Here is a 13,334-nt window from a genome sequence, read left to right as displayed (position 1 = left end):
GTGTCCCCTCGGCAACAGATCACTCAGACCTGGTGATTACTTTCCTGCATTTCAATGGACAGATTATAAAAAGGACACGTAAACTGCATTGCTTAAGAGATCCTCTCATGCTATCTTTTACAAAATAAGTGTCCAGTCAACAACAAAACATCAGTGATCGTATAGTGGTAGTATATTTTTCACAAGCAGTGTGAAACATTAAACTTATACAAACTGGTGTACAAAACTCACATACCTGCGTTGATCTCCTGGAGTGTCTCTACTCTTTCTTCTCCACGTCTCTTGTCCACCATCAGAGATTGCAAACATTTCAGAAACAGCTAGAGGTAGGAGACAAACAACTTGTTCGCTGGGTATGTCAAAAACCTCCCTGCTTTGATCAAGACTTTAGGGAGCCTTTCAGCCCCTCTAGCAAAGGGACTGGAAAGCAAGCTTTGAAAATTCAGTACCATCTACATGATGTCATGTTCCAGACACTGCTCTCAACCACTCAGGGCCTGCACAAATACCTGCAGAAAGAAACAATTGACTTGGTGCAGGCAGTAGATTACAAAACAGCAGTTGAGAACACACTGAAAAGTTACCAAAGTAACGAGAAAGCACATGAGGTCTATGACAAGACCAAGGCCCTGTGCAATGATCTTGATATTCCCTAAACTGTGACACAGAGGAAGAAGCGTAGAAACATGGAAGACTTTATAGTCAAGGCATCATGTGGAGCAATGTGAAACATTAAACATAAATAAACTGGTGTACACAACTCACATACCTGCATTTCAATGGACAGCATAAAAGGACACGTGAGCTGGGTTCTGGTGCTCAGATTAGCTATTGATGATCACGTTGATAAATCATATAAAACAAATAGCCAATCACACAAAAAACATGTTGCTGTGACTGTGAGCATTAAACAATTAACATTAAACTAAACAAACACAACAGTACGTTATTGTCCTTATAAAATAAAAACATACATTTTGTCCACCGAGATAATACAGGCACCTTACCCTCAAGAGATCCTTACGTGCTATGAGAATCTCCCACAATCCATTGCCGTAACAAAGCTAATGCAGGCACACGTTTGTGACACCAGATGGCGCAATTGTGTATGTGCGTGTGGGGAGTCTTGCAGTAGAACATTTGACTGTAGCGCCGCCACTGTGGGCTAAGCCCCGAATGTTTCCAGGTCCAGGCGACGCCCCTGCCAAAACGGTATAGGTCATCTGTACAGTCAATCTATCTTGCATGTCTGTGTAATAGCAACGATGTGAAGAACTACGGGTATGGTGCCATTCTTGAACCACTCTTAAAATACCTTGCAGTATTTGAGCAGCAAGGATTGTATGTTCATAAATTGGGAACAACTGTTAGAGGTACTATGCTGTACGTGTCTGCAGACAACTTGGGGGCCCATTCGCTTGCTGTATTCCAAGAGAATTTTAATGTTAACACATTTTGACGTTTTTTTTTAGCTAGTCGGCAATATATTGACATTCACGAGGTGAAGGAGGGAGTGTTTCCACTGCGGACAGTTGAAGCTCACAATCACGACCTTCTGGAATTGAACAGACAGCAGTTAGTTTCTCTGAATGGAGTAAAGAGAGACTGTGTTCTCAATAGACTCTCATTTCCACACAATCCAGGGCTTCCCCCCAGATTTTATGCATGACCTTTTTGAAGGAATAGTGCCAAGGGAGTTAAGTCTTTGTATAAAGTCTCTGGTATCCAAAAAGTATTTTACAGTAGATTATCTGAATTCCATCATTGAATCCTTCCCTTTCAAGTTTACAGACAAAACCAACAGACCTCAACCAATTTCAAAGTATTTTGTAAAGAAAAATTCTATTGGTGGGAATTGCCATAAAAACTGGACGCTATTGAGACTACTGCCGTTGATGATCGGTCACGTTATACCAGAAGATGACAAAACTTGGCAAATGTTATTAGATTTAAAAGAAATAGTTGAAATACTGGCTAGTGGGCATTTTTCAGATGAGACATTGTCATACTGGAGTGTAAAATCACTAAGCCACCAGGGTGGGAGGAGGGGGTCAGGAGGACGGGACTGAACTGACCGCCCAGGGGCACGGCAGAGGACCAGGAAGGGGTCTCGGGCGGACGGCCCGGGGCCAAGGCAGAGAACCAGGAAGGGGTCTCGGGCGGACGGCCCGGGGCCAAGGCAGAGGACCAGGAAGGGGTCTCGGGCGGACGGCCCGGGGGTAAGGCGGAGTCCAAAAAGGGGGACTCGGGCGGACGGTCTGGGGGCAAGACAGAGTCCAAGGTGGGGACCATGGAGGGGCGAAGGCAGCGGCAGGAAGAGTCAGGGGCCGGGCCCGAGGGCGAAGGCAACGGCAGGAAGAGTCAGGGGACCGGGCCCGAGGGCGAGGACCGCTGCACTCAGGGGGCCGGGCTCGAGGGCGAAGACCGCTGCTCTCAGGGGACCGGGCTCGAGGGCGAAGACCGCGGCTCTCAGGGGGCCGGGCTTGAGGGCGAAGACCGGACAGCTCCGGAGGCCGGGCAGGAGCCGGTGTCGACCGGACAGGATCCGGAGCCGGTGGGACAGGTGTCGGCAAGACTCCCCACGGAAGAGGACTAGGAGTTGGCAGGACCCCCGGCAGGAGGGCAGTCGGCGGGACCCCCAACGGGACAGGATACAGGATTGGCAGGACCTCCGGCTGAAGCGCAGTCGGCGGGACCCCCAATGGGACAGGACATAGGGCTGGGAGGACCCCCGGCAGAAGAGTAGTCTGCTGGACCTTCAACGGGACAAGGCATGGAGTTGGCAGGACCCCCGGCAGAAGAGTAGTCTGCGGGACCTCCAACGGGACAAGGCATGGAGTTGGCAGGACCCCCGGCAGAAGAGTAGTCTGCGGGACCTCCAACGGGACAGGACATAGGGTTGGCAGGACCCCCGGCAGGAGAGTAGACTGCTGGACCTTCAACGGGACAAGGCATGGAGTTGGCAGGACCCCCGGCAGAAGAGTAGACGGCGGGACCTCCAACGAGACAGGACAAAGGGTTGGCAGGACCCCCGGCAGGAGAGTAGTTGGCGGGGCCTCCAACGGCACAGGATAAAGGGTTGGCAGGACCCCCGGCAGGAGAGTAGTCGGCGGGACCTCCAACGAGACAGGACAAGGAGCTGGCAGGACCCCCGGCAGGAGAGTAGACGGCGGGACCTCCAACGGGACAGACATACGATTGGTAGGACCCCTGGCAGAGGAGTAGTCGACGGGGCCTCCAACGGGACAGGACATGGAGTTGGCAGGACCCCCAGCGGAACCTCCAACGGACCAGGACATAGGGTAGGGACTTGAGACGTGACTCGAGAGGGGAACTCGAGAGGGGACTCGAGAGGGGACTAGAGGAGAGACTAGAGGAGGGACTAGAGGAGGGAACTCGAGAGGGGAACTAGAGAGGGGAACTAGAGAGGGGACTCGAGGAGGGACTAAAGGAGGGACTAGAGCAGGGACTATAGGAGGGAGTAAAGGAGAGGACTCGAGAGGGGACTCGAGATGGGCCTAGGGAATTGACTAGAGGAGGGACTTGAGATGGAACTCGAGAGGTGACTCGAGAGGGGACTGGAGAGGGAACTGGAGAAGTGACCTGATGAGGGACTAGGGAAGGGACTAGAGAAGGGACTTGGGAAGGGACTAGAGGGGGAACTCGAGAAGAGACTAGAGAGGGAACCAGAGAAGGGACTATGGCAGCTGGGGCAAGATCTGGGTCTGGAACCAAGGCTGCTGGGACCGGGACTGGGGCCGGAATTGAAGACAGAATCCTGGCTGAAAGGTCCGGTTCTGAAGCCGGAAACATGGCTGTAAAGTCCGGTTCTGGAGCCGGAAACATGGCTGTAAAGTCCGGTTCTGGAGCCGGAAACATGGCTGTAAGGTCCGGTTCTGGATCCGGAAACATGGCTGTAAAGTCCGGTTCCGGAGCAGGGACCATGGCTGCTGGGACCGGCACTGGAGCCGGAACCATGGCTGCTGGGCAGGGAACCGGAACACGGATCCATGGCTGTGTGAGGTGGTACTGGAGCACGGTACCATGGCTATGTGGGATGGTACTGGGGCACGGAACCATGGCTGCTGGGGCCAGAACTGGGTCCATAACCATGGCTGCTGAACTGGTTCTGGAACCCTGGCCCTTTGGGCTCGTGCTGCCAACCTGGCCTTGCGACCCCTTCCTTTAGGAGCCGTTTGGAGGCTCCGTGGACCTCCAAAGGCCAGACGAGTACCAGCGAATGGCTTCTGGACAGTAGCAAACACTGGGTGAGAAGCAGGGGCTGACGCCAGACGGACCACCCCAATGCGTGTGGTGTCAAAACAGGAGTTGGGAGACCTGGGTCTGTCAGGATCGGGAAAACAAATTGTGAGGTAATCCAAAAGCCTGGCAGGTAAGAATTTCACCAAACTTTGATTCCTCAGTGTAAGGTGGACTGCATCTGCCAGAGCAGCATCTCGCTGCTGAACCCTGACCGCTCCTATCCATTGATCAGAGCAGGTAGCCAAAGAAAAAGTAAAATCTAATAACTCCTGCTCAAAAGGATCTGATGGGCCCATATTTAAGGTCGGGTTGTAATGTTACGGTTTGTGTTGGAAGTAGGACCCAAATGCAGATATAACTGAAAACTCCTTTATTTCAAGGCTATGATACCTATATCGACAAAGACAAACAGAACACTCACCGACAAACTTTTTAATTTTTGTATTAGAAAAATATAAACTTAGTTACATTTTAACACATAATCACCCACCTTACTGATCCCCAAAAAGAAAGCACCCCAAGGCTTTCAACCAAATCAATAACACAATCTCAGCTTTCATGCATATTCCTTCAATATACACATAATCTACTTTCCATTTCATATGAAAAAACATTACTCCCCATCTCCTCACTCCTGCATATCACATATCAATAACACATCAGAACAAAAACATAATCATGCAGACCACACTCTCAGTTTACCTCAAGCATTCTCAAAATTCGCAGACAAATATTCAAACCATCGCACACTTTTGTCATACATTACACCCATCAATTACTCTTAATCCCATATTCCCTTTTCCACATCTTTCCGCGTCTCAAATATCGCCCATGCCTTTGTCCTTTCCCACTCCTCCTCCCACTTCTCCACCGTTTCTCCCCTCCTTTTTCCATACGGCCTTTGCGTTAGCGTGAGGCCATGCACATCCTTCTTGCTTTCCACCCACTTACCATTTTTATTAATCACCCCTATATTTATGTTTATCACCTTCCAGTCCTCCATTCCCTCCTCCTCCGCTCTTTCCTCATTCTCATCCCTTCACTCTCATTAACTCCTCCTCTTTCAGACACTGCTTCTCCTTTTCCTCATCCACGCTATCCTCCACTTCCTCCTCCATCCCAGGCTCTACATCCTTTCCCCCTCCCTCCCTTACTTACTTACTTACTTACTTTCTCCCCCCCTCCCCCCCCCTCAGTCTCCTCCATCTCACCCTTCACATCCTTTTCCCCCCCTAATTCCCACATCTTCAGCTTCTTCTCCCTCATTCTCACTCCCCTTCATCCTCTTTTTATCCTTCCTCTTCACAGCATACTCCACACTCTCCACTCATTCCCCCCCCGCATTGGCCGCAACCTCATCTCCTTCATTTAACATCACATCCTCATCATCATCACTCCCACCCTCTCGTGGTCTTTTTTCCCCTGCTTCACCCCCCCCCCCCCACCCACAGTCACCTCCCCATCCATCCTCTCCTCATTTTCACTCTCTGCTCCTCCCCCGCCCTGTTCGCCACAGTTAGCTGCGCAATGCCCCATTTTCTTGCACTCATAACACATTACCTCTGGGTATTCCTTCATCATATGTCCCGCTTTATTGCATTTTCTGCAGACTCTCTCCTGGTTGTCGTGTATGACTCTGAAGTATTCCGATCCCCCCACTGTGTTAAACTTGGTGGAATATGGGAGGGATCGGACCTTGTCATTAAATACAACCCTCAGAAAGCGGGTTCCATCTGCTATTCTATCTCTTCCTGTTCCCGGCAGAAAGCGCCTCATAATGTTTGATGCTGGTTTCACCCCCCACTCCCACAATCTCGACAGAATGTCCCCATCACTGATATACACCGGCAGGTGCAAAAAGGAGACCGTCACTACATTGTCTCTTAGCTCTTGTGCTCTCACCCTTACTCCATTTATTGTGCACCCCGCCAACAGCCTCTGCTTCCCTACTAGTGTTTTCATTGTCACTTCGTATCTCCCCTCCCCTCTCACCCTGCACCCTAGTATTACCCCGCACAAGTTCCTTATTGCCTTAAGCAAGTCCATCATCGATACCTCTCCTCTTCGCCCCTCTACGTACACACCCAACGTCAGTTCTGCGGAGTAGCTCACCCGCTCCTCCGCATTTTCTTCCTCGTCGCTCACTTCCTCTTTTTCTCCTATCTTCTTGCTCCTATTTCCATCTTCACTTGTTCTTCTGCTGTTTCCCCCGTTCACTCCGTCGTTTGGACCATTCTTTTCCCCAGAATCTCCATTCTCCTCCGCTCCCTCAACTCCACCTCCGCCTCGCGGGACCTCCGTCATTTTCGCGGCCGTCACTCCCGTCTTCACTCCCGTCTTCACTCCAGCCTGCCCTCTTTCCAGAGATGCAGCCTCCAGCCTCTGTGTCCTTCGCTGCTTTCTCTCCTTCGCACTCACTTCTTTTCGTCTTGTTATTAGACTTCACCGCCGCCATTTTCCCCGTCTCCTGCTCCACTTCCGCATTCTTTGTCTCATCTTCCTGCATTCCTGAATGCACGTCAATTTCCTTCGTTATTTCTCCTCTTTCAGCCATCATGAACACTCAGATAGGGCCCCCTCCCCACATAAATGCTGTTAGGGGAGAGGATCGTACAAACAGCAACTTAATTGTATTCCAAATCTCGTTGTTTTTCCACTTTTCCGTACCAAGTCATACCACAAGATGAACTTCGTTATCACACAAGACGAACCGACAACGAGACATAAACACGAGACAGGTGAGGAGGGAGGAGAAAACACATAGGTACCAGGTGAACACAATTGGGTAATCAGAGAGGGAAACCGACAGAAAGAAAACAGGCAGGAAACGGGAGTGAACACTTTACAAAATAAAACAGGAAACCCAAAGATAGAAAAGGACAAGAAAAATACCAACACAGACAAATCCTTACAAAAACACCCTTGCCTAAAAGAACGTGGCTCCATATCTGGATGGTATGGATGGAAAATGTGTTTAAAGTTTAAGATGGGCAATCACAGGCAGAAATTGAGAGAAGCAGGCTGTCAAGAACTGATGGTAAATTCCGAGAAGAGAGGTCCTGGGGACACGCGAGGGAAGAGAAACAAAGTAAAGAAACCAAGACGGTCTGAAACAAACTTCTTTCCAGATCTCCCCCAGGGAAGAGACCGACAACATCTTGAAGAAGAGCGAGAAAAGATGGCCCAGGAGATGAGAAAAACAACCCCAAACCTGGCCTTCATTGATGATGCAATGAACGCCACATATGCATTGAGAAGACAGGAGCTTGTTGAAGAGGAGCCACCTGTGGCCGAAATGAAAGTCAGATGGCCCGCGCTGTTTACTGAAAGACAGGTAAATTGGGTAAGTTTTTGCTTGCTTTGAGTGCTTTTAATTTTACCAATGCAAAATCTTAGGCTTCGAAGATGACTGTAGCAACAGGCATGACAAAGTAATAATGTTCTTCTATTTCATGTATTGCATGTTAAACATTTGTATATGGTTTGAAATATATATGCTTGTGCAATACCCAGTGGTGTTTGTGTACAAAAGTGGTGGGGCACAAAAAACTTAGATGTCTATATATAAGCTTCTGCAGTGACAACAGACAGCTCAACAGAAGGATACCCACAAAATGTAATTTTATCATTTAAATATTGAATTGTTCTCTCTTAGTAAGATCCCATTTTCAATAAAACCTTGACTTGAAGATGAAGTCCATTTGCCTATCCTTCTGGACAAAAATCTCTTACTTTTTTGTAAAAGTCCTCCTTATATTCTTGTAGTTTCAAAAGTCTATCATAAATATAATCGATAGATTTATGATTCGAAAATGATAAAAGTAGGGTAGACATGTGGATATTATCCGGCTGAACAAAACGTGCATTTATCTAACAGCTACGTTTCCCACAGATCTTATTTTGAGCTATTTTCTAAAATTCTATGGAGAAATCTCATTGCTTTTTTGTGGAGGGAAGCCATGCGCAGCTTACTTCTGGGTTTTAGGACGCGTCTCGTCTCCTCTTCACACACTACACTTTTCACGGCACACGTACTTACAGCTAATCAGCTCTGAATTATGTGTGATGACGTATGGTGGGGATGGCAGCTCAGTGCCCCTATGGTCATTATTTTTTTGCCATACACATTAAATAGGAAAATACTCTGAGCATGCGCAGTGTAGTTTTTACAGTCACCGCTCACTTAGACAGTGAGATGCATGGTCGGGTTTTGTCCCGCATGGCTCTAAACAGCTCAATAGGCACACACTGTAGACACTAATTAGAAGAACACAGACTAAAACAGCAATGTACAGACGAATCAGATGATTACACATGATCTTAAAATATATTTTATATATTTTTTATTTATTTGTTTGCATTTTGTTGTACTCATTATTTGTAATACTTTCTGCTGACACTAGGTGGGGCTGTGCACCTGCCCCTAATGACCAGTCGCCACTGGCAATACCAAATATTACATCTGGGCAGCTTGTGAAATGTGAAAACGTAGGTGACTTTTAACTGAAATGATGTAATGTCACTTCTTCATATAGATCGTCAAGGAATTCACCAGGCTGATGTCGATGGACCTCAATTCGCTCTATGAGGGTCTGGACAGCCACCTACAGAAATTCCTTCAGTTGTTCAGGTCAAAGCGCTTTGAGGGGATCAAAGAAATGACATCCTTAATGGAGAGCCTCGACAAGGATGTAAGTACAGTTCTTTACTTTAAAGTACTTTGAGGCAATAGAGCTGCCTTTCCACATTCATTCTATGTTCTCGTGTAAACTCAATGTAATTGTTACGACGGGATACAGGGGAAGGACCCAAAAGCAGGCGCCTGAGGCAGAGCTTGATGCAGTTCAATGATTTAATAAACAACTTGGTGGTACAAAGGCTTAAGGGATAGTGAGGCAGGCAAGGGTCAGAGAAGGCAGGCCACACCCACACACACACACACACACACACACACACACACACACACACACACACACACACACACACACACACACACACACACACACACACACACACACACACACACACACACACACACACACACACACACACACACACACACACACACACACACACACACACACACACACACACACACACACACACACACACACACACACACACACACACACACGGAATATGAAGGAATCTATTAAGTTAGCTGTGAACGTAGTGCAAATAAACAGAATGCCTTGTGGAGTGAGGGGGTTATATAATTCTGATAGCAACGAGCAATATTAATTTATCATGTGTTTTGGCAGGCATCGAACCAAAGGAAGAGGGCAGCAGTGTTGCAGGGCCTATCATGGTACATGAGGGAAAATCCTTCAACTATCATGAAGATGTGTGAGGTAAGCGCTGAAATGTCGTTCAAGATGATACAAAAACGAGTTCACAATGAACAGGGTTACACTAGTCGTTTCAGGCGTCGTCTGTGTATGCACATATGGCAAAGCATCTCTAAAGCACTTTCGTTGTTGTTTTGTGCATGAAGCCAACGGATCCTGAAGAGGACGTAATCAAGGGAATGGTGATTGGAATCCTTTCAGTCGTTGAAGATGTGAAGGAACCTCTTCCAGCTTCCTACATCGATGTCGCCCTCTTGATCGAGGAAAGGATAGTCATACGTCACCTTGGTGATGTACCCAATGCTTTTGTGAACCTGATGGGATTGCAGTACATGCTGAACCTTGACTATCCAAAAGACTTGAAATACACCTTTGAGGTGATTCAGCGCCTGTTCATGGGAATTGGGTTGGACTCGTGCACTCCCATGGTCCACTCTCTAAAGAATAAATTGCTCAGTTAGAGAGATGGCCTAGGAAGATGTCTCTGCATCTGTCCCAAAGGATACATCTTCATTTTGTTGGTCATTTGTCCACTGTTCTAAGAGGACATCCTTTGTGATAATTATCGTGAAATATGACATTAATAATTATAATACACACACATCTTATTGTGAGGTTGATTTCACATACACTACTTCAATGTTAGCTTGTCTACATACTTGAGCATAGCCAATTTAAATTAACCTTAGCGATGCATACAGTTCCTACCTACATAATAAAATATCTCTAGGTTACAAGGATGACCTTATTTGATCAACCTCAAACAGAAGCCGTTTGTTCTACAGTATTATCCCACTTAATGCTTAACACTTGTCTATTTCGTTTTAACCTTTATATATGCAGTCTATGATTTTAACTTGTAGGCTACGATTAGCATCGTTAGCACCGATGTAGCTACCACTCGCTTACACACTAAACCAAGCCTTAACATTCATTACGTAGCCGATTAAAATCATTAACACATAAATAAGTATTCAATTTTCACTTACCGCAAAACCGCATTCATGCACCGTCTGTTTTAACCCCAGAGCGAGTCACAATAGTCCGATATATATAAGCATGACAAACAACCACGGCCGGCTTCAAGTTGTGTTCCCTGGATGAGCTGACCAGGCAGAGTCCCTGTAGCTAGCTTCACGGAGCTGCTAGCAGAGAGACAAGAAGCTAACAGCAGCAGTCACATGACAGAGCCGCCCTAATTTATGCAAAAACTTTAAGACCTAATATAAATAAAAGGGTTGTGTTAGAAAACAATTCACTCACATATCCATAATCATGAAGGTGGAACCTAACTATATTCATAATAATATTTATTGCATCCATGGGTAGAAACATGTTTTTTTCTGCTGTAAAGTTGGGCATTTTAACATGGGGGTCTATGGAAATTGCTCCTTTCTGCAGCCAGTCCCTATCGGCCAATATATGAACTGCAGTGTGTGGCACTTCCGTATTGGCGTCCCGGCTCTTCCCCAGAGTTTGCCGCTTGGGTTAGACCCACACATTGGGCCCTAAGGCTCTTTGCTGACGCCCATAAACGTCCTGAACCCAGCAAAAATAAAATTGTATTTTTTTTCGTTTGCCTGGTGTTGACTACCAGCTGGTAGATAATGTGTTTCAAACTTTATTTTTTACCATTTCACAACTGTTCAGTGTTTTTACTTGTAGTATATTCTTAAAACAAAAAAGCTTTCTTTCTCTGATATGCTGTGTATGGTCTATCCCAAAGTGAGAAAAACTACCATGCCATGCAGTTTTAGGCAAACTGTTAAAGCCTTTTTGTATTCTATTTTTGCGACCTGTAAATAATTAGGATTAGATGTCCTTTAGTAGGATTGAATGTGGTTCACAACTGTTCAGTGTTTTTACTTGTAGTATATTCTTAAAATAAAAAAGCTTTCTTTCTCTGATATGCTGCCTAGTGTTTGTTCTACTGTGCAAGTTATCCAGTGTTCGTGATCAGTTGTGCAAAATATTTTGCTTTATTCCCATGTCCGTTGCATATAATTAGTGGATGAATGTATGTGTTCTGTTGATAGGTTATAGACTTTCTACTGTTCTCAACTGTTTTTCACTTTAATTGGATAGTCCTAACACATGCCTACAAACGCTTAGTGGATAACCTACTAAAAGTATACTGATAGTCAACTCTAGATTAGTTGACAATCAACAGATAGTCAACTAAACTCTGAAGTTGCTTATCTGTTGATCATCAACTAATACTTAATGTAATAGTCAACAAAACTTTAGTTGCTTATCTGTTGATCGTCAACTAATGGTTAATGTAATCTTTAGTTGACATCTTGACTCTCAACAGATAGTCGACATGACCCTGTTGACTTTCAACTGACAGATTGATTTTGAGTAGTTGATTGTCAATTTTGAAGATGTTGACACAATCTACAGATAGTAAGGTTGAATATCGGTTAATAACCTGTTGCAAAAAACATGTTGACAGTCAACAGACACTTTTTGTAAAATCTATAGATCAACACTTAAGATGTACCTTATATTCTACTGGCAGTTAGTTGAATGCATGTTACTTTTCTGTTGAAACAGTGTTGTTGAATGTCAACTGATGACTTATAGAGTGTTAACTATGGACTATCAAAATAAAGTGTTACCGAAACTCCAGACCAAACAAGATTCATGTGATTTTATTTAAATTGTATTCCTAGGGAATAAAAAAGGACTTAAACCCATTCAAACATTCAATAGGGCTTAGTCTAATAAAAAAGGCTTTGTTTAAATTATCAGATCTGTTTATCAATACAGAATGTATTCTGTCATGATTTTCTTTTCATATTGTTGTCCCTAGATAGTTCATAGTAGAAAGCCATATGAACTGAAATATAATGTAATGGAACAAAGGTTCAACATTTGATTTGTGTCTTTAGTAAATCACGTCTATGGTCTGAGCCTCAATCCATTAGTGTCTCTGCAGGCATTCCTTTGCTTTATTGTATTAAAGTACTGAGACAATTATCACTGATATCAGGATGCTTTATGTACAGTCCAGTATACAAAATATAACCTACATATGTATCTGTGCATACTCCTCACGAACTTGGTGTAACATGAGCCAAAACAGTTCGATGCAGATTTTGAAAATTATTTTTCTCATTAGTATCAACCAGGTTCTACATGAACTAGTCGTATTAAAAGAAAAGTTCTGTATATGTTTTAAAACACATTTTTAGAGAGTTTTAACGAGTCATTGACCAAATAAATTCATTACCGTAACACATTTTCAATTGATGATAACTAAATATTTGAGTAATTGTTTGGCATTTTATTTGTTAACGTATGCTGCTGTCAATAGTCACAAGTAGTCACATAGTGTAATAATTCAGGTAAATATATAATAATATAATAATTTTAGTTATTAACTTCATTACCGTAACACCATTTTATGTTCCACACATTGATTTTACTGTGGTGTAAATTGTACAATTGATTGAAAAAAGACAATTTCAAAATGTGAACAGACATACCAAACATTTCCTGTACAAAATGAAAATGTGAAGGTTTTCCATATTCCTATCAAAATATTAACTTATTAAGGAAGTGTTATGGTAATGAAAAGAGCATGTCGGTAATGAAAAGCTTTTGTTATGGTAATGACCTTACATGGAGAAGAGATATACTATTGCTTTATAAATACTATCGCTTTACGTATACAGTGGGGCAAACAAATTATTTAGTCAGCCACCAATTGTGCAAGTT

General features: G+C 44.7%; 1 protein-coding gene across 3 annotated transcripts; it reads left to right on the top strand.

Annotated features, from left to right (window-relative positions):
• The first annotated feature begins 6,708 nt into the window (after positions 1 to 6,708).
• On the top strand, positions 6,709 to 12,209 carry LOC117441563 (uncharacterized). Of its 3 annotated transcripts, XM_034077641.2 has the most exons (5): positions 6,709 to 7,001; positions 7,392 to 7,606; positions 8,799 to 8,954; positions 9,525 to 9,614; positions 9,758 to 12,209. In XM_034077641.2, exons 1-5 carry the CDS (start codon positions 6,947 to 6,949, stop codon positions 10,070 to 10,072), a joined length of 831 nt encoding a protein of 276 aa, XP_033933532.1. In that variant the 5' UTR covers positions 6,709 to 6,946; the 3' UTR covers positions 10,073 to 12,209. The 3 variants fall into 3 exon arrangements, with proteins under 3 accessions (XP_033933532.1, XP_033933528.1, XP_033933521.1); XM_034077637.2 differs by having other exon boundaries at positions 6,709 to 7,597; XM_034077630.2 differs by having other exon boundaries at positions 6,709 to 7,606.
• Positions 12,210 to 13,334: the final 1,125 nt, after the last annotated feature.

Source organism: Pseudochaenichthys georgianus, chromosome 3 (assembly GCF_902827115.2).
Source record: "Pseudochaenichthys georgianus chromosome 3, fPseGeo1.2, whole genome shotgun sequence".
In the NCBI taxonomy this organism is placed as follows: domain Eukaryota; kingdom Metazoa; phylum Chordata; class Actinopteri; order Perciformes; family Channichthyidae; genus Pseudochaenichthys; species Pseudochaenichthys georgianus.
The sequence above is the reverse complement of the archived record's forward strand: the minus strand, read 5'-3'. Positions and strand labels throughout refer to the sequence as shown.